The sequence below is a fragment of the Heloderma suspectum genome, chromosome 9 (assembly GCF_057233095.1).
Source record: "Heloderma suspectum isolate Gila_16-S chromosome 9, 16-S_ref, whole genome shotgun sequence".
Taxonomy (NCBI): Eukaryota; Metazoa; Chordata; class Lepidosauria; order Squamata; family Helodermatidae; genus Heloderma; species Heloderma suspectum.
Window position 1 is genome coordinate 43,129,758 of NC_139466.1, and position 25,430 is coordinate 43,155,187.

The 25,430-nt window shown below is 48.2% G+C and overlaps 1 protein-coding gene and 1 pseudogene across 1 annotated transcript; both read right to left on the reverse strand.

The window, feature by feature from the left end:
• Positions 1-694: 694 nt before the first annotated feature.
• LOC146338672 (voltage-gated potassium channel KCNC1-like) lies at positions 695-1,480 on the reverse strand (annotated as a pseudogene).
• A 7,101-nt stretch (positions 1,481-8,581) lies between these two features.
• LOC146338673 (voltage-gated potassium channel KCNC1-like) lies at positions 8,582-21,618 on the reverse strand. Its single transcript, XM_084814263.1, has 3 exons — positions 21,270-21,618; positions 14,325-14,861; positions 8,582-10,986 (listed from the first exon to the last, which is right to left on the reverse strand). The coding sequence occupies exons 2-3, from the start codon at positions 14,817-14,819 to the stop codon at positions 10,192-10,194; spliced, it is 1,290 nt and encodes a 429-aa protein (XP_084670389.1). The 5' UTR covers positions 14,820-14,861; positions 21,270-21,618; the 3' UTR covers positions 8,582-10,191.
• Positions 21,619-25,430: the final 3,812 nt, after the last annotated feature.

Here is a 25,430-nt window from a genome sequence, read left to right on the forward strand (position 1 = left end):
GCTCTGACTTGGATTCCTGCATTGAGCAGGGGGTTGGACTCGATGGCCTTGAAGGCCCCTTCCAACCCTACTATTCTATGATTCTATTCTATGATTCTATGATTCTATAATTGTTATGGATCTGGGCTTTTGCAGAGTGTTTTCAAACAAAAATTCCAGTATTTAGGAAGTCTTTGGGTGCCAGTTAACTATCCATAGCTGATCAGTAGACTTCAAACAAAATGTACACCAAAAATTATTTTAGGTGGAAGGTGGATTCAATTTTGGTTTAACAAGAATTAGTAGACGAAAAATCTTTTTGATCCATTTTTCATTTGTATTAGAAATATACTTGTATATAAATATAACTTGTTTAAAATGATATAAAACATTTTTGTTGTTAAACAGAGCTTTGGTAAAGATTCTTAGATCTTAATAGCCTAACAGGAAATATAATTTCTTAAATGTTTCTTGTCCTTAGACTTCTAGTCCTAATGCCTTAAAAAGGAGAGATTTCATTCTAACTACCAGGTTCGCCATTCAGTACTGAATAGGCTGTTCAGCTGACTGGTACACAGGCCTGGTGAGCTTCTAAGAAGAATCTCCCACATTCTAAAATCAGCACATATTTATACTTTTTGGTGTAGAAATTTCCTCACAATGGAAGTGTGGCACTCTGGAGTTCTCAGGATGGCAGTGTTGGCAGAAGCAATGCTCATTCCTTCCTCCTCTTCATCTTCTCCTTGATTATGGCGGCATCATAATAGCCCTTGAACTTGATGAAAAAGATTGGGATTGGGATGACAATGGTTAGCACTCCACTTACTGCAGCGCAGGCTGCTATCACTTTGCTGAACACAGAGATAGGGTACATGTCTCCATAGCCTACGGTGGTCAAGGTGATCACTGCCCACCAGAAGGAAGAGGCAACGTCATCGAAGAATGTCTCAGAATGATTTCCAATGAACTCTCCATAATAACAGATGGTGCCAAAGAAAAGGGGTTCAAAGGCAAAAATCATCATTACGAAGATGAAGATCTCTCTCAGGATGGACCTGAATGTGTAGGGCAGGACTCTCAACATCACAGGGGTCTCCACAAGCTTGGGTATCTTGAGGAGTTTGACCATATACAAGGCACGGAAGAAGCCCAGCCAACATTCGAGGGCCTGAATCTTGTGTGTGTGTCCAGTTGAGAAGAGTTTGATGTAAACTGGGAACAAGGAGAGTAAATCAACCACATTCAGAGGGTTTCTAAGGAATTTCTTTTTGTCTGGGCAGAATGTGAGTCATATGAAAAATTCAAACGTGAGGCAGAGGATGAAGAAAAGCTCCAGATGGAGGAGGTAAATGGCCTGTTTGTATGAAGATATCTGGGGAAAATGGTAGTGATGCCTGTGGCCATCTGTGGTGTGGTTATGACTTTTAAAGTATAGATAGCCATTGGATTCCACATAAAAGAGGATGATGATACCAGTAGTAAAGAGCAGGGAAATTATCATTAAACTTTGCAAAGAAATAGGAAAGTTGGCTGTAACTGGTTGTGAGCATCAAAGGATACCAACGTTCCTTGCTGTTCTCCAGCATTTCTCATCACCCTAAACTTTCCTTGGTTCACACCTTAGATTCTCTCCCTGTGATTATAACATATTCAATGACCAGCTCTGATGAAATGCTCTCTGATCATGACCCCCAAGCAGGAATTGTTTGCAAGGGAGGTCTGATGGCTTCTGAATAATCCAGAACAAGGAGACTGGGCAATGCCCATTGACCACAGTGTGTGGGGGGTGGGGTGGGGTGGGGTGGAGGGGGATATTACCAGATTCTAAACCTGGATCCAGCAGCGCATTTCAGCTCCTCGTGGGCAAGCCCTGACTCCACACCTCACTTTTAATTGTCTCTTTCTTTCCAAAATTTCTGGGAAATCTCTCAGAGAGAGCTCTGGGTTTGTCTTCTACACTTTCTTTCCCAGCTTGTTACATGAGCTGGGGAGTTCCCTGCCAGCCCCTTCGCCAGTTGTCCCCTTATCCCAAATGTATTGTTGTTCCGAGATGGGTAGGTGACTGGGAGGGCTTGTGGCCGTGTGAAGAAACAGCCTGTTGTTACAGCCTGGCTTTGCTACTCTCTCTGGGGCCTAAAACAGTTGTGGCTGCTTTGGTTACAGTTGCTAGAGCAGGGAGGCTTCGAGTTGACTGTGAAAATGTCTAGGGGAGAAGCTGCCTTAGTCTGGATGGTCTGGGAGGTCAACAACAGCGGTGTAGTGGTGGCGGGTCGCGCTGGGGCGTCGCTCCGGCACTTCTTTTGAAGGCAGCCCCCAGCCGGGTCGCGGTCTGCTAGGGAAGGAGGAGGGAGCAGAGGGAGTGCGGGCGGCTGCCTCTTGGCTGCTGGCCAGACAACAGGAGCGAGACAGCAAGAGAGGGAGCCTGAGGGAGCTCTGCAGCCTCCTCTCGCCCCCTTCTCCGCCTCAGCTCTTGGCTTCTCCCGTCCCTGCTCCGTGCCTGCATGCCCGGCGCTGCCCTCGTCTCCTGCAACACCGGCCACCCGTTCAGGGCTGCAGCTGCTGCTGGCCACGGCAGCAACAGGGCGGCGCTGCCACCATTATTTACTTATGAGGTGGGGCAGGTGGCCAGTTTGTGCCAGTTTTTAGGATTTATCACACAATCCTATGCATGTTCACTCAGAAGTCAGCCCCACTATGTTCAATTGCCGACTGGGCTTTCTCCCCGGTAAGTGTGCATAGGACTGCAGCCTTAGCTGCCTTCCCAAGATCTCTGTAAATTTAATTTGAAATAAAGACCCGTTGGACTGTACTGTTAATTCCTGAACATTAATTTCTACAGTAAGTGGAATTGCCAGATGCAACCTGCTCTGTCAGCTCCAATTTTTGGCACAGGGCTGGCAGGCACCTGGGCAAACAACCCCTGGTGGAGGGGAGGGAAACAGGGAGAAATCAGTTGTGGGGAGGGGAGAAAGGTGCGCGCGCGCGTGTGCAGTTCAATCCAGCTGGGTGTGTGGACGTTTCTGTTGGGGGAGGGGGGAGATGTAATGAAGGAGCGTAGGGAAGGCTGATGGGTAATGCTGGGGCGCCAAGGGAGTGTGCAAGGGGGCACGAGAAGGGATCTGTCCATGAGCGTCGAGTTGTGAAGGTGAAGCTTCCATAGAGTATCTTATTTTGAAAACCCAAAATGTTTGTGAGTGAGTGGGTGAAAAAGATTTTAACACCCCTGCATTTTTTCTCGGGCGTCCAACGGGAATCCCCCTGCCTTACTCTCAGCTGCCCTGTTTTTGGTTCCCAGCTGAAGGCTGTGTATCTTGCATGGCTGTATGATCTCAGAAGGGGCGTGGCCGTGGGGGGCGTGGCTGTGGCTGTCGCGAAGGGACCCGCCCTTCTGAATGTGCCACTGCACTACTGGTCAGCAAAGGTGACTGGCAGCTAGAAGTTCCATAAGGAACAAGACTGGCCAGGAGATTTGAAAAAGGTCAGTGAGAAGTCTGGCTTCTGGGCCTGCTTGGCAGCTCAGTGGAGCCCTTTTCTGAATCCAAGTGGGAACCAAGGTGACAGGCAGCTCTGTCTGGAGGGGAGGCGGGCAGCTCCCACATTCCCGTAAGGGCCTGCGAAAGCCAGGAAGAGCCAGACTGTCAAGGCAGTTCAGGGTCAAGGTTCAGCCATCCTCGTTACCATTCTGAATGCAACAACTGATCAGAGAACTTCGCGCGCGCACGCACGCACACATGCGTTGCTGCTGTTCCTGAGGTTTTCCTGTCTTGGCTAGAAAGTACCTGAAACTTTTCTGCCCACATGGTGTGCGGGCACATCGTGGGGAGAAACCATGTAAACAAGGCACCTTTGAAGACCTGCCCGGCTGGCAATCATGCATTCCATTCATTCTTACATTCATATCTCATCTTTTTTCCTCTTGCAAGGAATCCAAGGCAGCTTACATGGTCCTCTCCATTTTAGCCCCACAACAAGCCTGTGAGGTAGGTTAGGCTGAGAGTCAGTGACAGGCCCAACGTTTCCCAGTGAGCTTCATGGCCTAGTGGGGACAAGAACCCAGGTGTTCTGCGTCCCAGACCAACACTCTAACCACTACACCACACTGCCTCTCAAGATATAACAGCAACCTGTCTGGGCAGAAGACTTTTGGCATTCCTTGCTGCCAACAGCAGCAGCCACACTGTTAAGTGCACCGGGCCCTAGACACGTTTACTTTAAGTAAAGCAAGTCAGAAGGCGGAGGCACACGTTTGGCAGGCCCTGCCTCTTGCAATGCGCAGCCTTTGGACACTTTGTTTCCTTCTCCCCCAATCCTAGTCCATCCCCCAATCCCCCCCCCCCCGGCACCCAATCCTATTTACTGAAATGGAAGTGCTGAGAACGGTCTGAGGACAACACGCCTGTCTCTTTCAAGGGATCCAGTGTCCCTGGCCCAATGACTCAGCTTCCCCATTTCCAGCACTTGCCTGTCACGTGCCCCCAGTTCTTGCCTACCAGGAGTAGGGAGGAAATCTTTGCTGTTCCTCCTCACCTTTTACTTCCCTCTTGCCTGGGATGTGGAAAGATGCCACTATCCCATCTCCCCAGGTGTTGGACATCCTGCTCCCCCAGTAACCCCTCCCTAATTCCACCAGATTAAACAATGGGAAGTATTCCCTGCAAGAAACCTTCTTCTGGGCATCCAAGGTGAACCTTACATACCAACAGTGAGGGAATGATATTAAAGGCAAAGCTGAAGTACTTTGGCCACACAATGAGAAGACAGGACACCCCGGAGAAGATGCTGATGCTAGGGAGAGTGGAAGGCAAAAGGAAGAGGGGCAGGTGGATGGATGATATTGTGGAAGCCACGGACTCGAGCTGGGAGGAGCTGGGGGTGGCGGCGACGGCCAACAGGAAGCTCTGGCACGGGCTGGTCCATGGAGTCACGAGGAGTCGGAAGCGACTGACCGAATAAACAAAAATGATAATGGTATAACTTCTATGTGTAGATTCAGCCTATCTTATTGTTTGATTTCTTATGCTGCTGGTTTGCTTCACTACACCTCGTTGTAGCTACAACCTAGTCTCTCTTTTTTGGTTAAATAATGTTTTAAATTGGCTGTGGAGTGGGGAGTGCTAGCATGGCACTTTCCTGCTTATTTCCTGCTGCTGAGGGAGAGAAACTAGGGAACCGGCTAGGGTGACTCACCCAGTGGGACTGCAGGGAGCAGGGCAGATCACAGAAACAGTTTCACAGTTCTCCTCCTCCTCGGCTCAAAGAACACGGAGATCTTTGTTCTCTGAGGATGCACTGGTTTCAGGGGACTGGGAATGCAGAGCAGTGTGAGTGCTTATCAGAGAACTTGGTAGGCACAAAGAACTTGCACTCTTTGGCCAGTGGTCGCAGCTGTTCCTGGGATGCAAACTGCACCTTTGCATCAAAACGTCTAGCTTCGCTTGAATTCCTCGGGTATTTGCCTGATCAGGAACCTCTAGATGGGCCTCAACGTTTCACACTAGATGAATGGAAAGCTGGTGGCAATTGAAGGATGTGCAGAACCTTATCTAGAAATATGGGTAGCATCGTTGACAGTTTTGGTGATTTCCCTGAAAATTCCTGCCAATATGTTGTCTGAGGAAGAAATGCAAAGTTTGCCTTTTCACTGTAGGCAAATCTTGGTAGAAACTCTGATGTAGATCTAGCCCATTTTTTCCTACTTGAAGAGTTGACCTGCAGTACTCAAAAGCTTTCACATGCTCAGCAAGGAAGATGGGTTATCATATTCCTTTTGCTTTGCAAACCTCTAAGGGCTGCATAGATGCAAGGATTCTTTTCTAACTGGAAAGTATTTCCTATGTGGAACACAACTGCACAGCACACCCTTCTGTGAGGGAGGAAGCAGGGAAGCTCAAATCGCCTAAAAATGGTCATGCCTGGCAATTGCACATATACCTTCCCCACCATGTGTGCATGCACAGGGATGCCACATGTCCATCTTTGCTTAATGTATGTGTGGCAAAAAAGATGTGCATGCTGTCATCATATCCAACAAGCAAATTTTTACACACTTCCAAAACACTCCTAAACATTCAGCAGTCTGCAAATGTAGCCTGTCGTTTCTGTCTGGGTCTCCCCCACTTATTCTCACCCTGTGCCAGTATCCTCTTATTTTGCCCCCTTCTCAGATCTGCTTGGAAATGCTGAATGCCTCATTGCCACACCATGAGCAGCACATGAGAAGCATCCTTTGCTGATGCTCCTTACCTTCACAATCCCGAGGCAGCTGTGGGTGGCCAGAGAGGGAAAAAGAGAACAGGAAGAAGACAGTGAGGGACAGAACAAGTTGCCTGAAAACAGGATGTTTGGTGGCCCAGTTCCAAGCCTGGAGCCCTAGGATGCCAGAAAACAAAGCCAGCCAATCCAACAGAAAGGCCTTTTGAGAACCGCCATTCCCACCCGCTTCTCTGCAGACCTTCCCATCAGCAGCAACTGGCTGTTCTTCAGGAAACATGTTTAAATGAGCCAATAATCCCCCTGCCAGTGGCGTCCTTCTCCCACCCACGGCTCCTCAAAGAGCACTGGTGTCTTGGAAATCGGCAGAGTTCAAAATGGCTTGGCTCCGTTCACAGCAGAATTGCTGTGCAACAAGGAAAAAAGAAACCCGAGCAAGAAGAACAAATTGTTTTTTCCTCGCATTTGCCACTCAACCTTGAGGCCTCTCCCTGATATTTATATTCCTTCAAGTAAAGATGTAGAAATGAGGCCATTTCTGCACTTGTTGTTGTTGTTATATTTATACCCTGCCTTTTTTCCTCTTGCGAGGAACCCAAGGTGGCTTACATCGTCCTCCTCTCCATTTTATCCTCACAACAACTCTTTGAGGTAGGCTAGGTTGAGAGTCAGTGACTGGCCCAAAGTCAGCCAGTCAGCGTCATGGCTGAGAGGGGATCAGAACCTGGATCTCCAGAGACTCAGTCCAACACTCTGACCACTACACCACATTGGTGATGTGGAGAGTCACATGAGGCTGGTTCTGGAGTGCTCCAGAATGAATGGAGCCAGGTATATTGATTGTGTTATACATACATCTCTAATAAATCTTGATGCTTCCATGAACTTTGAGTCATGATCCTGTCTGGATTTACAAGCTATTGTGTGCCTCTGAGTTTGGGGCAATGGTGAAAAGTGGATTTCTCCTTTTGCCCAGCAAAAATAGCCAACCACCCTGTTCTTTTGCTGCCTGCCTGAGATGCAAAAAAGAAGGGGTTGCTGAGCACCTGTAGGCCACAAAATATGGCCTGATGGGTCATAGCTATGCAGGCTTGCCCTGTGGGTTACCCTAAAAGGGTGTGCATTTAAGAGACTTGGGGCCAATCTAAACCGAAACGCCTTTGTGAAGCGAACTGGTTAAAATCCACATTTTCACAGAAATGAATTAGCTCCTTCTACAGCACACACAACCCACAAAAGCGCTGAATTCCTCCCCTTTTGTAGGGCAAACAGGAACTGAAGGAGCATTCGTTTGGGGTGGGATGGACGGAGTCCCATGAGTAGAAATGAATGGGCAGCCAAGGAGCGCAGCTTGCCCCCTGCCCCTCCTCCCTCACGGAAGAGCGATATTGTGAATGACCGAGCAGCGAGGTACTCCTACGTCTACTAGTAGCAGGCCCACGGCTGCTCTTGCGTGTCCTTTCCTCTCCTTTCCCCCTGTAGATGTGGCTGTCTGAGGGATGTGGGTGGGGGCAGGGAAGGAAGAGAGAAAGAAGAGAGATGTTCACAAAGCACTGGATCCTTCGTACTACTACTACGACTACTAGCAGACGCTGCTCTGGTCCTGGCAGTGAATGACAGAGCGGCAGTAGCAGAGCGCTTGAAGGCTCAGTTCACTCATCCCTACTTCTGAGTAAGCATAATTACCCAGCGCCCAGTGAATGACTATTTACAGGGAGAAGCAGTGATTGAGCCCAGGTGGCAACAGTGCTGTTCCGTAGCAGGAGGGCTGGGAGCTCAATGAATCTTTAAAAGGAGAGGCAGTGGCCGAGCCCACGTTCGCAACAGAGCAGTTTTAAGAAAAAGGGTTGGCAAAGGAATTCCCCTGACCCCTCTGTTCCTATAGGCAACGTGCAAATGAAGGCAATGAGCTACTTCTGGGTAGACATTTAGCCCTCTGCTCTCCCCACGCCCTCACCCCACACAACTTTCCCTTCCACCAGCCCGCAGTGAAGCCAGCTGAGGTCGCACGGACTGCCAGATTGCACCGAAACTACTGTGACGGGGAAAAAAGTCACAAAATGAGAATGAAAAAGAAACAGGTTTAGGGCAAGAAACACCATGAGGGCTATGCGTGTCATCGGACACATTTGACTTGGGGGCAGAATAGCGTCAGAGTAAAAGCTCCGTGTAGAGACCCTCCTGGATTGCTTCGAGCAGGGAGAGGGAACGCTGTTGCCTCACTAAGTTTAAGTTTGCTTATGTTTATTTCTGAGCACTTTGCTATCTGTCACAATAGGTCAGGGGACAAGAGTGCTTTTCTAAGCTGACTAGGTAGCTGTGGCATGAGTTTCTGATTGGCAGTCATCTGCTACATGAGAAACATAAAACAGACATGCATCACAGTGCAGATTAATAAAGCAGAGCCTTTTAAAATCCAGACATTTGTAATGTAAAGCTATAATAAAATTTCTTTTTAATAAAGTGCAGCATGAAAGCAAAGTATATGAGATATTTACGATCCCATTATATGAAAGAGCTTGCTTTTTTCCTCCAGTAGGCCACGATCTTTATCTCCTCCAGCATTACAGTCTTGAAATGGGGGGAGGGCATCACAGATAGTTTCCAGGTGTCAGCAATCCCCTCAACAGCTCTCTGTCCACCTCTTTCCATGCTCTACCCCCTCGGTCTGTTTCAGCATCCTGTGGGCCTGAGGCCCTCCTCTTTGGAAAGTCAGTCTGAGCCTCAGTAGGACATGTATAATAAATTGTGCTTCCCCATTGGGCGCCCCACACCACCCCTGCTCCCTTTGGAGACACATGGTTAAAGAGCATCTGGCTGATGTCTGCATTAATCAGAGTATGGAAATCCCAACAGAAACTCCTGTGGGATAATGGAGAGAGACAGAGAGAGAGAGAGAGAGAGAGAGAGAGAACCTTGTACTCTCACTGGCCCCATAGAGGAGGTGGATCTGAGTGAAGTTTCTGAGCATCCTTAGGGATCCATTATACACTGGTCTCTAAAATACAAAGATCAAAATTGCACCAGCTACGGTGTGAGCTAGATTCCCTCCCCAGAGCTGGTGGAAATGCCCCTGCCATGGAGCTGATGCTAGAGCATGCAGGGATGCAGCAATGTTATGATCGTTGACTCATTCATTTCCGCTTTCGTTATGGTTGACAACACCACAACTAAGTTGATAAGAAAGGATAGGACTGGGGAAACTGCTGCACTAGCCCCAAGCACCCAACATGGCATGTGGAAGGGATATATGGCACTATAGCCCATGGTGGTCAAGGGAACCACAGATCACCAAAAAGGCTGTGAAGGCTTAGACTGTGGAGATGGAACTTTGTGAGAACAACAGTCCCTGCCAGAATAGACCTCTATGAATACGCTTGCGTGTGGATGGAGTGTCACCCAAGCATCCCCAGTGGGGAAATGATGCTATCTGCAGGGCCTGTGCCCAAACCACCACTTTCCCCCCTTCTTGGGGTGCAAGCTAGTGACCTCCATTACAGTGAAAAGCATGGAAAAATGATGGGTGCGGGAAGCAGCTCCAAGGGAAGCTCTCAGCTCTAGACTGAGGCCTACTTCTGAGAGCTGTATGGGATCAGCAGATCCAAAACTGTGCAGTAAATGCCTGAAACAAAACATTTTGCAACCAATCTTACCAGAACCCAGCAGGCAACTGACTAGCTGCTGTTAATCAGGATTCTAAAACTGGGAAATAAAATTAATAATGAAAGCAGATCATGGGCATAGATGGTCAGGGTAAGATTGTGCACTCTCCATATGGCACTGGAGAAAAACGGTTGAAGGCAAGAAACATCATGAGAATGAAGGTCCCTTTTGGGATGGAACTCTGTGAATATGTTTGTGTGCAGATGAACTGTTGCTCAATACAAGTAGAGGCATTTACTACTCAAATAGGAAGGGATATCAAGCGTGTGCAGTGGTGGGTGAGCCATTTAGAAGTGTGTTTTCTTTTTCCACAGTTGAAAATGTGGTACTCTGGCATTCTCAGGATGACAGTGTTGACATTTGTTTCCTCATCCTCTTCATCTTCTCCTTGATTACAGCAGCATCATAATAGCCCTTGAACTTGATGAAAAAGATTGGGATTGGGATGATAATAGTTAGCACTCCACTTACTGCAGTGCAGGCTCCTATAATTCGGCTAAATATACCAAAAGGTATCATATCACCATAGCCTACGGTGGTCAAGGTGATCACCGCCCACCAAAAGGAAGAGGCAATGTCACGATAGTAAGTTTCCGTGTCAGCTTGAATGAGCTCTGCATAATAACAGAGGGCACCAAAGAAAAGGATTTCAAAGGAAAAAATGATAACAAAGATGAAGATCTCTCTCAGGATGGACCTGAATGTGTAGGGCAGGACTTTCAGCATCACAGGAGTCTCCACAAGCTTGAGTAACTTGAGGAGTTTGATGATATACAATGCACGGAAGAAGCCCAGCCAACATACAAGGGCCTGAATCTTGTGTGTGTGTCCAGTTGAGAAGAGCTCGATGTAAACTGGGAGGAGGGAGAGGAAATCAACCACATTCATAGGGTTTCTAAGGAATTTCTTTTTGTCTGGGCAGAACGTGAGTCGTATGAAAAATTCAAACGTGAGGCAGAGGATGAAGAAAAGCTCCAGATGGAGGAGGTAATGGGCCATTTGGCATGAAGATGCCATGGAAACATGGTGCAGGTGGTGGTGGGTATCTGTGTTGAATTTTGAATCTGGTCTTGTTCTCACACAAAGGATGATGATGATAGCCATGTTGAACAGCAGGGAAACTATCATCAAGCACTGCAAAGAGAGAAGAAGATCCATCGTAAGTTGCTGTGAGCATCAAACAGTTCCAAAGCCCATGATCTCCCCTACTCTAAGTTTCCTGAGGTCCACCCAGCTGATTCTGCCCAATATTTATTTCACATTCCATAATTTCTGCTGAAGTCCTTTCTGATGAGAACCCCAAGTAAGCCTGCTCCAAAACTAGTAGGATGGGAAATGGGGATACCCTATTTACTTTGGGGTGGGGAGTTACCATACCCCAAGTGCTGGCTGCTCATTTCAGGGAAAATCTTGAGTAGAGAGGCATTGGAACTACATTCCACATATTCTGCAATGTTGCTGGGGACCTCTAAGTATTTTGAGGCGTTACTGTCACTGGGGAACATGAGAAATGTAATTCCCCATGACTTCCTACTCAGTCCTCGGAGGCACTGAAAATTACATTTCCCATGCTTCCCAAGTTAAATGAACATTCCATGTGGCTCTTTACCAGGGCTTATAGGGGGGGGGGCTTTAAGCCCATGGGAATGATTCCTCCCACCCCCTTCAGAACAGAAAGTTTAAGAAAGGTAAGTTCAGCAATCAGGAGAGCCAGCCCCATTAGGACCCCTTTTACCTCTAAGTGAGGAGTGTGAATTAACTCATCAGCTATCTACGGTCCTTCATTCCAGCAGAATTCCCCACTGGAAAAAGCAGGAAGGACAGAATCTGTAGTTTCAAGCTGCTTTTGGTTTCCTGCAATGATGCTTATGAGGTGGGTTTTAACATTCATAAGGGTCTATGAATGCTGGGTCAAACTAAATGGAAGGTTCACTTGCACGATTCTTTCCTCTGATGGGTTTTTTTTTTAATGTGAAGAAGCCAACCTGGTTCGCATGACATGACAAGCTATAGTGAGTTGTCAGCTTTGTTTGTTTCACGGTGGCTTGTCATGATGTCCCAACCCAGCCCAGTTTCCTCAGTGTAGCTTGTTAACCACGCACAAGGCACCCTGAGAACCCTCAGGCTCATTGGTGGGTTGTTCAAGGTGGCTTGTTTTCAGAGTGGCTTGTTGTGACATGTGAACCCGTCAGAGTGGCTTATGCATGGCTTGCTGGAAAGGACTGCAGAGCCACCTGGCAAGAATGGCACAAAACCCAATCTCTCCTTGCAGTCTCACCTCCCTCCCTCCCATCCGCCCCTCGTCTGATACATCTTTGCCTCCCTAGTCAGCAACACCCTTTCCCCCCCACCTTCGGCAAGATTTGATATAAAAAAACACAAACAACTTCTGGTGAGATTTGCACAAATTCACGTAACTACTGTGCTTATTTGCAGTAACTATTTCACTTTAGCAAATTTTTGCAAATTTCATCAGAAATTTTAAAAAAGTTAGATATGCACAAGTCTCCCTGAAGGTGATTCCCCCCCCACAAAATAAACTCTACTCTGCTAATGAGTGCATTTGCGCTCATTAATGGAGTAGGCTGCTGACGTTGTGCCACAAAGGCCTAGGGAATATGTGCTGGGAACAGGTGGGAGGACTAAGGGAGAAATAAGCCACAGCAAGCCACAGAACACCTGATCATCTATCAGGAATAACATGGGTTAGCGAGCGAACAACCAACCCAGCATGGCTTATTTTCAGGTTGGCTTATTGTGACGTGCAGACCAGCCCAGTGGCTAGAACCGAGAATGGGAAGAGGTGAGGACTTCCTACCACCTGACTGTTCCAAATCACATGCGTGTTGATCAGTTGGTGGCTGCAACACCAAGCAATTTCTTGAATGCATGAATGGACCATAGGAAATACAATATCACATTTGGCATTGTCTTGATTGCTCCTCCTGAAAGACAGACCTACACCAAGCATGTGTGAATGGACCAGCATAGAGAGCATAACATCCTCACACCGCTAGACCTTTCGTATCCCCACATGAGACTACATCACTGATGGCTGTTCACACATTCATGTGCCCATCGCAAACCCCTTGCATGGAGCAAACATGTGGAGGTAGAGCAGAACCATACTTCTGGCCCCACCCCCGATGCTGCCACCCCACACTGGTCCTGCCCCCCCAAACCTCTGGAGGAGAGCTGGAGGTCTGAAAAGGGGCAGCTGCAGGCGTGCAACTGTGCACTCAAAGTAGCTCCTTCCAGTCAGGAATCAGGATTCTCCCATTAAGCAGAGTGAGGCAGTGGATGCTGGGGCAGGGGGACGGCGCAGTGGCGAGTCAAGGCATCAGCAGACAGAGCTGTGTGTGTCCCAAGGCTTTCCCAGTGCCCTCTATGCTAGTCTGCTTCCCCCAGGTGTACGGGCGGAGGCCGCCCCATCGCTAGTGTTGAAGCTGCCTGTTGAGCTGGCTTCTGTAGTGGACAGTGGGAGGACGCCATCTTGTCCTTCACCTCAAGCAGCAGAATGTCTTGGGCTGGATGGTGCTTGGAGCACCTAGGCATGAACATCCGTAAGAACATAAATGCCTGTGTTCAGACCTTCATCTCTCTGTGCAATGATCTGGGGGCACGGATCAACCTCTGCAGTGCAATTGCTCCTCCACCTCTTTTCTCTAAGGGTGGAGGAGGACATCTGAAAAGCTGCCCAAATGGTCAGCAGTCAAGGGTAGAGGAGTTATGAGATTTGCACCTGAGGGACACTCACCACACCAGGGAAGTGGGACCCTCCTCTCCTCCCCATGCACCCCTTGGCACTGCTGGAGCCTCCTTCCCCCCTTGACAGGGAATCTTTTGGCATCTAGAAGTTCCTCCTGCGCTCTTCTCCCTCATCCCAAGGGCTGCTCCATCTCGATTAGAAGGGCTGCCCCTTTTGTGAGCTGGGGCTGCCCCTGTTCCAAACCCTGCCTGCTAGTTGCCTAGACGTTCTCCTCACCCTTTGGCCTTTCCGACCTATAATGAAAAAGCCAAGGTTGGGCTTCTGGGCCTGCCTGACAGCACAATGGAGCCCTTCTCCACATCCAAGCGGGAACCAAGCAGAGGGGAGGCAGGCAGCTCCCAACTGCCATTTCACTATTCTGCCCCCTGCTCAGCGCTCTCACAGATTGTGAAGACAACCAGCAAATGTAGATCACAGTTGTGCAGCATGGGAGCTTGGGATCATTTCTGTAGCATGGCAAAATCAGTGTGGGTGTAGTAGACAGAGCTCACTGGCTTGGCCTCGCCTACCTCAGAGGGTTGGTGCGAGGGTAAAATGTGGAGGGGGAATGACACACCCATGCAGGCTCTGGTTAGAAGAAGATGCATATGCATATGTGACAGCGATGTTCATTTCTGACTTGAATTCTAGATCCCCCTGACCCTGACAGCCCTTCTCCACCTCCCGGAGCCCATCTTGGATTGAAGAGGAGCTTAAGCATTACCATGGCCCATCGAGAGGAATAGGGCTCTTCAAAGACAGCCCATATTTGGGGCTGCCAGCGAGCCCACCAACGGCCACTCCATGTTTCGGCCTGGCCCAGGAGACCTCCCTGGGGGTCGTCTTGCTCAAGGACGTGCTCAGCATCATAATCCTCCTGCTGGCTGTCTGCCTGACTAAGCTTTGTCCAGCAGCAGGGGGCCAGCGGGGTGTTCGTAATTCCCCAGAATGCTAGCTCCTCCTCAAAGACAGACCGGCAGATGTCCGCAGGGCAGTGGAGGTGCCTGGTCCTGTAATAGTCCAGGACCTGCCCAAACAGCCGGGCACTTCGGTCAAAGAAGAACTCTTGGGTGCTGGGGTTGTAGTCGAACGTCGTGGCAGCCTGGGCTTCTGTGAGGCTGCACAGCTTGGTCCCTGGGAAGGTTCTCAGGGTGCTGCTGTAAGTTTCATAGTGCACCCCGCCCACGTTCAGCGTGATCTTTTCTGTGGACGCCTCCATCTTTCAGTTGGAGTGATGAACCAGCCGGGTTCCCGGAAGGACCTGGGAAAGCCAGAAAGAGACAGGCTGTCAAGGCAGTTCAGGGCCAAGGTTCAGCCATCCTCGTTACCCATTTGAATGCAACAACTGATCAGAGAGCTCACTCACACGTGCCCTTCTGCCAGGTCGCAGCTGCTTCAGGGGTCGCTTCTGCATTAGCTGAAGAATATGAAACGTGTAGGGATGTCAGAGAATTTCGCCATGAATCTCGGGGAGGCCGAATGCCAGCACATTCGGCCCCCCAACATTGGTGGCGAAACGGTCTGCCCTGCCCGCCTCCCCCTGGGACGGGACTTACCTTGGGCGAATCCTCCTGGCAGCGGCGGCTCCAGCGGCGGTTTGGCTGCGGCGGCTGCGGCGGCCGGTCTTCCGACTGGCTGCCGCTGCCGCCACTTCCAGTAAAACAACAACAACAGAAAAATGTGATAGGCTACGTAAAGATTTACGTAGCCTATCACGGCTAGATTTTTAAAAAATACCGTGATAGGCTACGTAAATGTTTACGTAGCCTATCATGGCTGAGTAAAAACAAAAACAAAAAAAACGTGTGTACGCAAATGGCGGCGCCCATGGGCGCCGCCATTTGCGTTCCTTATTTTGGCACGTCTAGTCTACGCTATTTGCTTATTTTGGCATGTCTAGTCTAGTCTAGTCTGGCATCTACGCTATTTGCGTTCCCCTTATTTTCGCCGTAGTCTATGTAAATGTTTACGTAGACTAGACATGCCAAAATAAGGAACGCAAATGGCGGCGCCGCCATTTGCGTACGCGCGGTTGTTGTTTTTTTACTCAGCCATGATAGGCTACGTAAACATTTATGTAGCCTATCACGGCTGACTGCAGGGACGCAAACGACGGCGGCTACGTCCGCTGCCATTTGCGGCCCGGCCGGCCAGGATTTGGGGGTGGAGGGACGGAGCGCCTCCCCCCCCGGCCAGAATTTCAGGGGGAGGGACGGAGCACCTCCCCCCCAGCCAGAATTTCGGGGGGGAGGGACGGAGCACCTCCCCCCCAGCCAGAATTTCAGGGGGAGGGACGGAGCGCCTCCCCCCCACTGCAAATCAAATTTTGTTACAGGTAAGTGACTTTCGTACATCCCTAGAAACGTGCTTGCAGATGATGATGAGCAACTGGGTAAGAATGCAGTGTTGAAGACCTGTCTGGCTGCCAATCATGATTGAACAGCAAGACGCCTGGGCAGAAGAGTTTTGGCATTCTCTAGCAGACAACTACAGCAGCCACACTGTTCAGTGCACCCAGTCCTGTTCACGCTTACTGAAAAGTGAGTCTGACGCTGGAGACACAGGTAGTGTCCAATGTTGCCTGCACACTAGTGGGACCTGCCATTAGCACAACTGGACGCTAGCACTTCGTAAGGCAACTGGAAAGCGCTGACATACTTGTTTCTGGAGTGGGGCGGGTCACTGGAGCTTGCAGAAAGGAGCTCCGCCGACTTGCCCGGTTCTGGAAATGAGTGTTTCCGCTCTTTTCCAGGGTTGCTTTTGAAGACACTAGTTCCTGCTGTGCTAATGGGAGGTCCCCCAGTTGCAACGGAATTAGCAGAGGCACAACGGCAGTACCGGATGCTGCCCCGAATTTCCACAGACCTGCCTCTTGTGTTTCACAGGTATTTGTTTTCTTTGGCCTCTTTGTTTTCTTCTGCCTCTCCATCACCCCCAATGTGTATATAATAGATATTTGACATCTGTAGACAATAACACTTATGATCAGATGGCGCTGCTCCGTGAATCCCATTATACATATATTGTTAAGTGTCACGAGACTATTTGCTGGGTTTTCTCTGTACTGTAGAATATTTTGAGTAGGGCAGATCAGAGCACACAAAATTGTTGTTGGTGGGATGTTTTCTCTGTGTTAGTGCATGTTTGTTTCTCCTCCAGTGAGAAAATGCTAGATTATCTGTTCATTCATTTGTGTATTTATATAGCAAAGTCAGTGAATGTGGCACCTTTACTGGGCAGCATAACCAAAAGTTGGGAGCTTAGCATCTAAATCAGGCATGGGCAACAAATGGCCCTCAGCCTCATTTCAAAAGCTCTCTCTGTGTGATCAGTTCAGACTCCTGGCAAGACTGATCTGTCCTGCCCCTGATCTCAATGTTGACCCAGGAAGCAGGAAGAGAACAAAGCAGGGACATTCAGGAAAGCTTAAGAATAGGGATGTCATGGTAGTTTGAGAAGGGGGTGGAGTCCAGTGGACTCCCCACCCCGCTGCTTGGCTTCTCGGACCCTGTTTGCCACGCCTCCGCCGCTTACCTGACCCACTCGCCGAGCACCCGCGCAGTCTGCAATCGCCCAGCAGCCGCTCATTCCCTTAGCAAGCCACCATTTTGTGTAAAAATGGCAGCTGAGGGTTTTCTGGATATGCAATGTTACATAAATGGCAGCTGTAAACGGTCCACTTACACAACATTACAGGCATAAATGGACTGTTCATGCCTGTAATGTTGTGTAAATAGCTCCTTTACAGCTGCTATTTACGTGACATTACATATCCAGAAAACCCTGAGCCGCCTTTTTTATGCAGAATGGCAGCTTGCTAAGAGGACGGGTGGCCCCACAGCCCTTGCCAGGTGCTCCAGCAAGCAGGGGTGGGTGGTGGCTGGGGAAGTGCCCTGTGAAACCAGACGGAGGTGAGCCTGTCCATCCCTAGTTAAAAATAGGTTTGTCAGGTTCTGCCCATTTCAAGTCTGGTCCTGCCCATTGCAAAGTATTTCAGAAATGGGACCAGCCAACTAACAGTTCTGTGCATCTTTCCCAAAGTCTGATATGTCCCAGTGATAACGATGAAGTGAGTGAACTTAGAGCACAACTGAGATGGCACGGAAGTAGCGCCTGGCCAAGGAGGGGTCACAGAGCTTTATGTGCCACTTTCACTGATCAAAGCCCTGTACCTACATTGTTGTAATACTGACAATGACCCTGGAGGAGGAGGAGATTTCCCATGCTGAAGACAGAAGAGCTGTAGCTGAGTTAGTGCAAGGTCACCTGATGAGTTTATGGTAAAGTCCATCCAGGGATTTTTTGACTTGACTCGAAAGGCCAAACTAAGTTATTTATGCTTTTTAAAAAGTGTGCTTAAACTGACTGCATCTATTTCAAAGAAAAAGCTGTTGCAGACTCCCAGATCCAGAATGTGGTCCAGATCTGAAATGGGGACCCATGCCTGTTTTCTGCCAAATATCCTGCCACCCCAGCTGCCATTTGACCCCAAAGGTTCTGTTGACTGCATAAAGCAGGTCTGAATCAAAACTCCTAGCTTTTCTCAATTTCCTCAGATACTTTACCCGATCAGGAACACCTGGATAGGCCTTAACATTTCACATTAGATGAATGGAACTTGGTGGCACTCAAGAATACATATATTGGTGGCATCATTTTTTGTGTTTGATTTCCTTGAAAATTTCTCCCAATATTTTCCCTGAGGAGGAAACACCAAGTTTGTCTTTTCACTTTTGGCAAAATTCTGGTGGAAACTGAGATTTAGATCCCGCTTTCTTTTTCCTGCCTGAACAGTAGACCTGTGACACTCAAAAGCTTTCACATGCTTGGCAAGGAAGATGGGTTGTCATTTTTCCTTTGCTTTGCACACCTCTAAGGGCTGCATAGATGCAAGGATTTTTTTCTAACTGGAAAGTATTTCCTATGTGGAATGTAATTGCATAGCACACCCTTCTGTGAGGGAGGAAGCAGGGAAGCTCAAGTTGCTTAAAGATTGTCATGCCTGACAATTGTACACATACCTTTTCCACTGTGTGTGCACACACAGGGATGCCACATGTCCATCCTTGCATGGACATGTGGCAAAAAAGATGTGCATCCCATCATCATATCTGACAAGCAACCTCTTCCTAGGGATGGGAGGAGAAATTAGTTCAGTTTGCCTTTTAATGCGAACTTATAGTGGCAAGAAAAAGTTGGTGAACCCTAATGATAATTATGGAAATTATTCATGCCACGTTTGGGCATGATAGCCTTCGTGAATCAAAACCAGTCCTTTTCTAAGTATCCAATAGGGTTTATTAACCAATTCTGTGTCTTGTGAAATAAACTGATGTATAAATCAGGAAAACAATGAGTACTTAAGAGTCAGGGTATGTGCAAAAGTAAGTGAACCCTTGGTTGCATCAGCTCAAATAAAGGGAATAATTAGAATCAGGTGCTTGAGTAATTAGGTAGATCTTCAGGAGTGAGTTTGGAAGGCCCCACCCTATAAAAGGATCAGAAACTTTGTGAATTTGGTCTTCACCATATGGCTGTGTGGAAACATGTCATGCCACGATCAAAAGACATCTCTGAGGACCTCAGAAAAACAATTATTGCTGCTCATCAGTCTAGAAAGGGTTACAAAAACATTTCTAAGGACTTGGGGCTCCACCAATCCACTATCAGATAGACAGTCTACAAATGGAGAAGGTTCAAGATCACAGTCACTCTACCCAAGAGTAATTGTCCTACCAAAATTTATCCAAGAATAAACCACCGCATCATCCAGGAAGTCAAAAAGAATCCCAGACTAACATCCAAGGATCTGCAGGCCACTCTTGCCTTGGCTAATGTGTGCTCATGACTCAGCGATCAGAAAAAGACTGAACAATAATGGTGTTCATGGGAAGATAGCCAGGAGGAAACCACTGCCCTGTAAAAAGAACACTGCGGCCTATCTGAAGTTCGGTAAAGTTCACATAGATGATCCCCAAGACTTCTAGAACAATGTTCTCTGGACAGACAAGTCAAAGGTAGAACTTGTTGGCCTCATTGAGAAATGTTATGTTTGGCATCAGTTCAAACAGAAGAACCTTATCGCAAACATCAGGCATGGTGGTGGAAATGTGATGGTCTGGGCCTGTTTTGCTGCTTCAGGACCTGGACGGCTTGTCATCATTGTCAATGTGCCATCATTGACACAACCATAAATTCTGCAGTGCGTCAGAAGATTTTAGAGGAGAATGTCAGGCATGTTTAGCCTTGAAAAGAGAAGACTGAGGGGAGATCTGATAGCACTCTTTAAGTACTTGAAAGGTTGTCACAGAGAGGAAGGCCAGGATCTCTTCTTGATCATCCCAGAGTGCAGGACATGGAATAATGGGCTCAAGCGACAGGAAGCCAGATTCCGGCTGAACTTCAGGCAAAACTTTCTGACTGTTAGAGCAGTATGACAATGGAACCAGTTACCTGGGCAGGTGGTGGGCTCTCCCACACTGGAGGCATTCAAGACGAGGCTGGACAGCCATCTGTCAGGGATGCTCTGACTTGGATTCCTGCACTGAGCAGGGGGTTGGACTCGATGGTCTTATAGGCCCCTTCCAACCCTACTATTCTATGATACAAGCAGATCTACAAAAAATGGCTGCGGAAGAAGAAATTCTGTGCTTTAGAATGGCCTAGTCAAAAGTCCGGACCTAAACCCCACCAAAATGTTGTGGCAGGACCTGAAGTGAGCTGTTCATGCAAGAAAGCCCTGAAATGTCTCTGAGCTGAAGCAGTTCTGTAAGGAGGAATGGGCCAAAGTGAGAGACTAACTAACCAAAACCAATGTGAGAGACTAACCAACAGTTAAAGGAAATGCTTACTTGAAATCATTGCTACTCAAGGGGGTGCCACCAAGTACTGAATATAAAGGTTCACATACTTTTTCACACATTTCAACTGAACGTTGAATCAGTTGTGGATAAATAAATGTTGAAAAAGCATCAAGTTTGTGTGTTATTTGTTTAATCATGTTATCTATTGTTCTTTATGTAGGATTATGAGGTGAGATTAAGATCTAATAACATTTTAGGTTGGAAATATGTGACAATTCTAAGGGGGTCACAGACTTTTTCTCGCCACTGTACCTAATTTTGCACTTTCGAACCAAAATGCGATCTGAAACTCAACCTTTGAAGTTTGCACTTCCCCTAACTGTGCAACAGTCTTCCAATGAAAAAATGTGTATATTAAGGAAAGCAGTATGCAGAACTGCATATTGTGAAACAACATTAAAATTCTTCATATTAGGAAAATTGCTTACAAAAATGTATGTTTGACAGAATTGTATACAAAAGTGCATGTTTTAGGAGAAGTGCAGACAAAAATGCATATGAATTTCATGCAAACTTTAAAGAAGTCTCAATGGGTGAATTTAATTTAAGATTGCAGAAACTAAGAGAAATCAAAACTGGTTCACCCAGCCCTACTCTGACGTGCTTTCAAAGTACTCTTCAGTAGTTAGCAAATGCTATCTCTGTAAATGTTGCCTGTCATTTCTGTTGGGGTCTCTCCCCCCGCACAGCCCCACTGGTGTCAAACTCCTCTTATTCCACCCTCCTTCTCTCATCTGCTTGCTGAAAGCCTCATTGCCACACCATGAGCAGCGCATGAGAAGCATCCCGTTGCTGATGCTCCTTACCTTCACAATCCCGAGGCAGCTGTGGGTGGCCAGAGAGGGAAAAGGAGAACGGGAAGAGGACAGCGAGGGACAGAACAAGTTGCCTGAAAACAGGATGTTTGGTGGCCCAGTTCCAAGCCTGGAGCCCTAGGATGCCAGAAAACAAAGCCAGCCAATCCAACAGAAAGGCCTTTTGAGAACCGCCATTCCCACCCGCTTCTCTGCAGACCTTCCCATCAGCAGCAACTGGCTGTTCTTCAGGAAACATGTTTAAATGAGCCAATAATCCCCCTGCCAGTGGCGTCCTTCTCCCACCCACGGCTCCTCAAAGAGCACTGGTGTCTTGGAAATCGGCAGAGTTCAAAATGGCTTGGCTCCGTTCACAACAGAACTGTTGTGCAACAAGGAAAAAAACCCGAGCAAGAAGAACAAATTGTTTCTTCCTCACTTTTTCTGCTCAGGCCTCTCCCTGATATTTTTATTCCTTCAAGTAAAGATGAGCAAATGTGGCTGTTTCTACACATGAAGCTGTTAAACATTCTTTGAAGTACCTCAGATTCGTAATGTGCATTGTAGCACAGGAGACTGAAAAGCATTATTTACAATTCCTTGATGAGGGCCATACTTAAGGGTCAAAAACATGTTGGATTGATTTCAAAAGATGTGTTGTTTACCCCATTGTTTTTTCTCTTGGTGACCTATTTTTGGGATCCCATTTTGTTAGATAATGTGAATGGAACCCTGCGTTCACCAGAACATTCATGTCCATTGCAAATGCTTCTCTTTTTCACTTCCACGTGTGCAGCGTTCCAATATAAACAGAAACAACGTGTGAGGCTCTGGGTGCTTGTGAAACTCTGTAGGAGAATGCTCAGGAACACCACATGAATTTACTTTCTCAAAACCACATAGGGAGTCTATAGTAAACCTGGAGATAAGCCTTATTTTAATGATGTGATAGTAGAACACCAACTACTCAAGCAGAACAGTGGTGAGATATATGAGGGCAAAGAAGAGGCAGCAGTGTTTCAGTTGTATTCTCTTTCAAGGGAGGCCAGTCTTAGCCTGACTCTTGGATTCTGAGCATCAGTAGAGCCTTCCTTATTCAAACAGCTATTAGATAAATATTTAGGTACCATTTTGTTTCTTTTTAAATGAGGTCCCAATTGCTATTGGAAATATTTTTATCCAGTGGTTTTAAGAGGATTATATTGATGGGTTAGATCCAGATTTAGTCATACATAGAGCAGACCGACTGAAATAAATGGATCTAAAGTTAGTCATGACTAACATACACCCCGTTGGTGCAGATCTGGAAATCTGCTACCAAGATCTCTATACATCCACCCAGGAAAACCAGAGACACCATTTTGGATGTCTAGGTAGCAGTCTTTCCCCCTTAATAAACACACCCAAGATCTGGGCAAACAATGGCATTTATTCAAATTAACAAGCAGTGTGTCAACAAGAGATTAGCAACTTAGACAAACCTACAAAGATTAGGGCTATGCACCGCTTCGGTACAAAACCCGAATAATGAGGTAAAGCAGGCTGACTTGGAGGTGCCTCTTCGTGGCACAAAGTGGATCAGACCAGCACTGAGGTGCCCTGAAGTGAGTGGCTCCTCCATGAAGCACCTCATCTGCCTCATCTATTCGGAGCTCTTCTTATGCCTTCTGAGCAGCCTAGACAGGCTGTCTCCAAAATGTATCAACTTCTGAAAGATCACGTGGAAGGGCAGGAGGAGGAGGGGGAGGGGGAAGGCGAGAGGATGTGGAGGCATCAAATGTATCAATTTGAGAGAGATACGGCCACCGGGAGAGGCAGGGGAAGGGGAGAGAAGAAGGGAGGGGAGGAGGAGGAGGGAGGGAGCTTTGCTGTGAGTCAGCCCCTGTTTGCTCCTTATGAGAGAGGTGGTGTTACTGGAGAGGAGAGGACTATCTGAACGTTATTTGGCTAGAGCAGTGGTCTCCAAAGTGGGGTGCATGCACCCCAGGGGGGGCACAAGACGATGGATTGGGGTGCGCGAATCGCCTGATAATTGAGCAGCCTCCCGCTGCCCTGATGAGCTACCACTGTGTGCAATGATGGTGGTGGCGGTGGCGGCAGCAGGATGGGATGGGAGCTGAGAGGGAAGCTCCATGGCATTTCTCTCTCCACTTCAGTCCTAGCCACTGGGAGCAACAGGCACAGCAGAGGAAGCCTTAAACCTTCCCATTCTCCTTTGGCAGAATGAAACCAAGAAGAAAGCGACTGGGTAAAATGAGGACCCATAAAATGGGGACTGGGTAAAATGAGGAACCATAAAAACAAAGAGGGATCCTCATGATTTCATATGATTTTTAAAGGGGAGAACCACAAAACCACCATCCAATCACAGAGCACATCTGTCTCCATGGCCTGAACCAGAAAAATCACAGACCTGCCACCCGTGGGTAAAGCCATTGTGCAAAAACATGGATCCTTGGCAGGGATCCTCTTGATTTCATATGATTTTTCTGGAGCAAATCCCCCAAACCACCAACATAACACAGAGCACATCTGCCTCCATGGACTGAACCAGAAAAATCACAGATCTGCCACTCACGGGCACAGCCACAGCGCAAAAACAGGGAGAAACAGCGCCCCCCCATTCCCCAGAACAAGACGGCTGCCAGCATGCATCCAAAGGGCCTAGGAGCGGGTGGCAGGAGTGGCGGCAGCCTGCCCTCATTGGCAGGAGTTGGCCTCCAACTGGGCACCCTCCCCTCCTTGTAAGGAAGGGAGAGAGCGCAGCTGGAGGGAGACTCCTGCCCTCATACCTGTCGGCGGCTGGCCTGCCGCAACTGGCAGCATTTCCCCTGCAGCGCCTTCCCCAGCAGCGCCGGCAGCGGCTTCCCTGGCGGCACCTGACAGCGCCCCCCCCCCCAGAACAAGGGCCCAGGTAAGGAGCTGGGGGCTGGGTGGCATGTTGGGGGGGTGAAGCTGGATTCGGATGTCCAAATCCTGCTTTGGCTTTGTAGCCCAGGGCGGGTTGCGGGCCTCCTGAATCAGCCCAAGCCGAATCGGGCCTGTCTCGGAAGCTCCAGAGCAGCTTCCAAGTCGGATCAGGGTCCATGCACAGCCCTAATGAAGATATCCTAAACCCAAAACTTCCCATCACCTTCCAAGGTCAGATGTGTCAATTTAAAACTGAATGTTCATTCAAGGATGCTGTCGATGAGTAGGGCCCCCTTCTGTCCTCCATAGTGACGCAAAAATTGGAGAGAGCATTGCAGTCTACCACGTTCCAGGAAGAGGCAACAGCAAATTAGCTGTGTTGCAATAGGTCCTGTTCCAGCAGAGAAAAGCAGCCAACGGGATGTGTCACAATATAGGCTTCCAACCAGCAGATGGCAACGGAAAGGCCCCATCTCCTTTTGGTCTGTGCGGCCCCAAACCAAGAGGCATTGCAAAGCCAGAGCCAAGGTGTTCATGTAGTTCAAAACCTCCCACCCTAGTAGCGACTTCAGCTAGGAAGAATGAACACACCTATCTATGATTCCAGCCAATAGGAATTGCAGCACAGGTCTCTCTATGGCAGCCTTTCCCAACCTGGTGCCCTCCGGATGTGTTGGAATACAGCTCCCAGCATTCCTGACCATTGGCTATGCTGTCCAGGGCTGATGGGAGTTAAAATGCAAAAAATCTCGAGGGCACCAGGCTGCCATAGAGCTGGCAAAACTGAGCAATTCTCCATTTCAGGTGTTCAGCACGAGGATAGTTCAGTTCTATGCTTTGCAGGAACCTGTCAACTTTTTAATCTTCACGCCATAAGGGAAACAATAGTTCTGCATCTCCTCCACCTTCCTTGACCAGATCTGTGCTCCCAATCCCACTTGGGCTCAGGGCGACCAAGCAGGGTGACTCGACTCGAGGGTGGCTGGCAAGAAGGCAACCAGCGTCCCAATACCTCCTTGTTCCTTAACATACTCCAACATGCCAACGTGCAAATGGGGTTCTTCACAGCTGTGAATGTTGGGCTATGTTTGCCTCTTTTGATGTAAAAAAATTAGGCCCAGTTCCCACTTTATATCTGAACGGGGAAACACATGGATTTAAAAAGTGGCTGTTTCCACCATCAGCTCTAGTTTTCCCTTGTAGGGGCCCTGCCCTGCCGTTTCTGCTACTCCATAATCAGCCATGTATACTGGCACCGGTCCG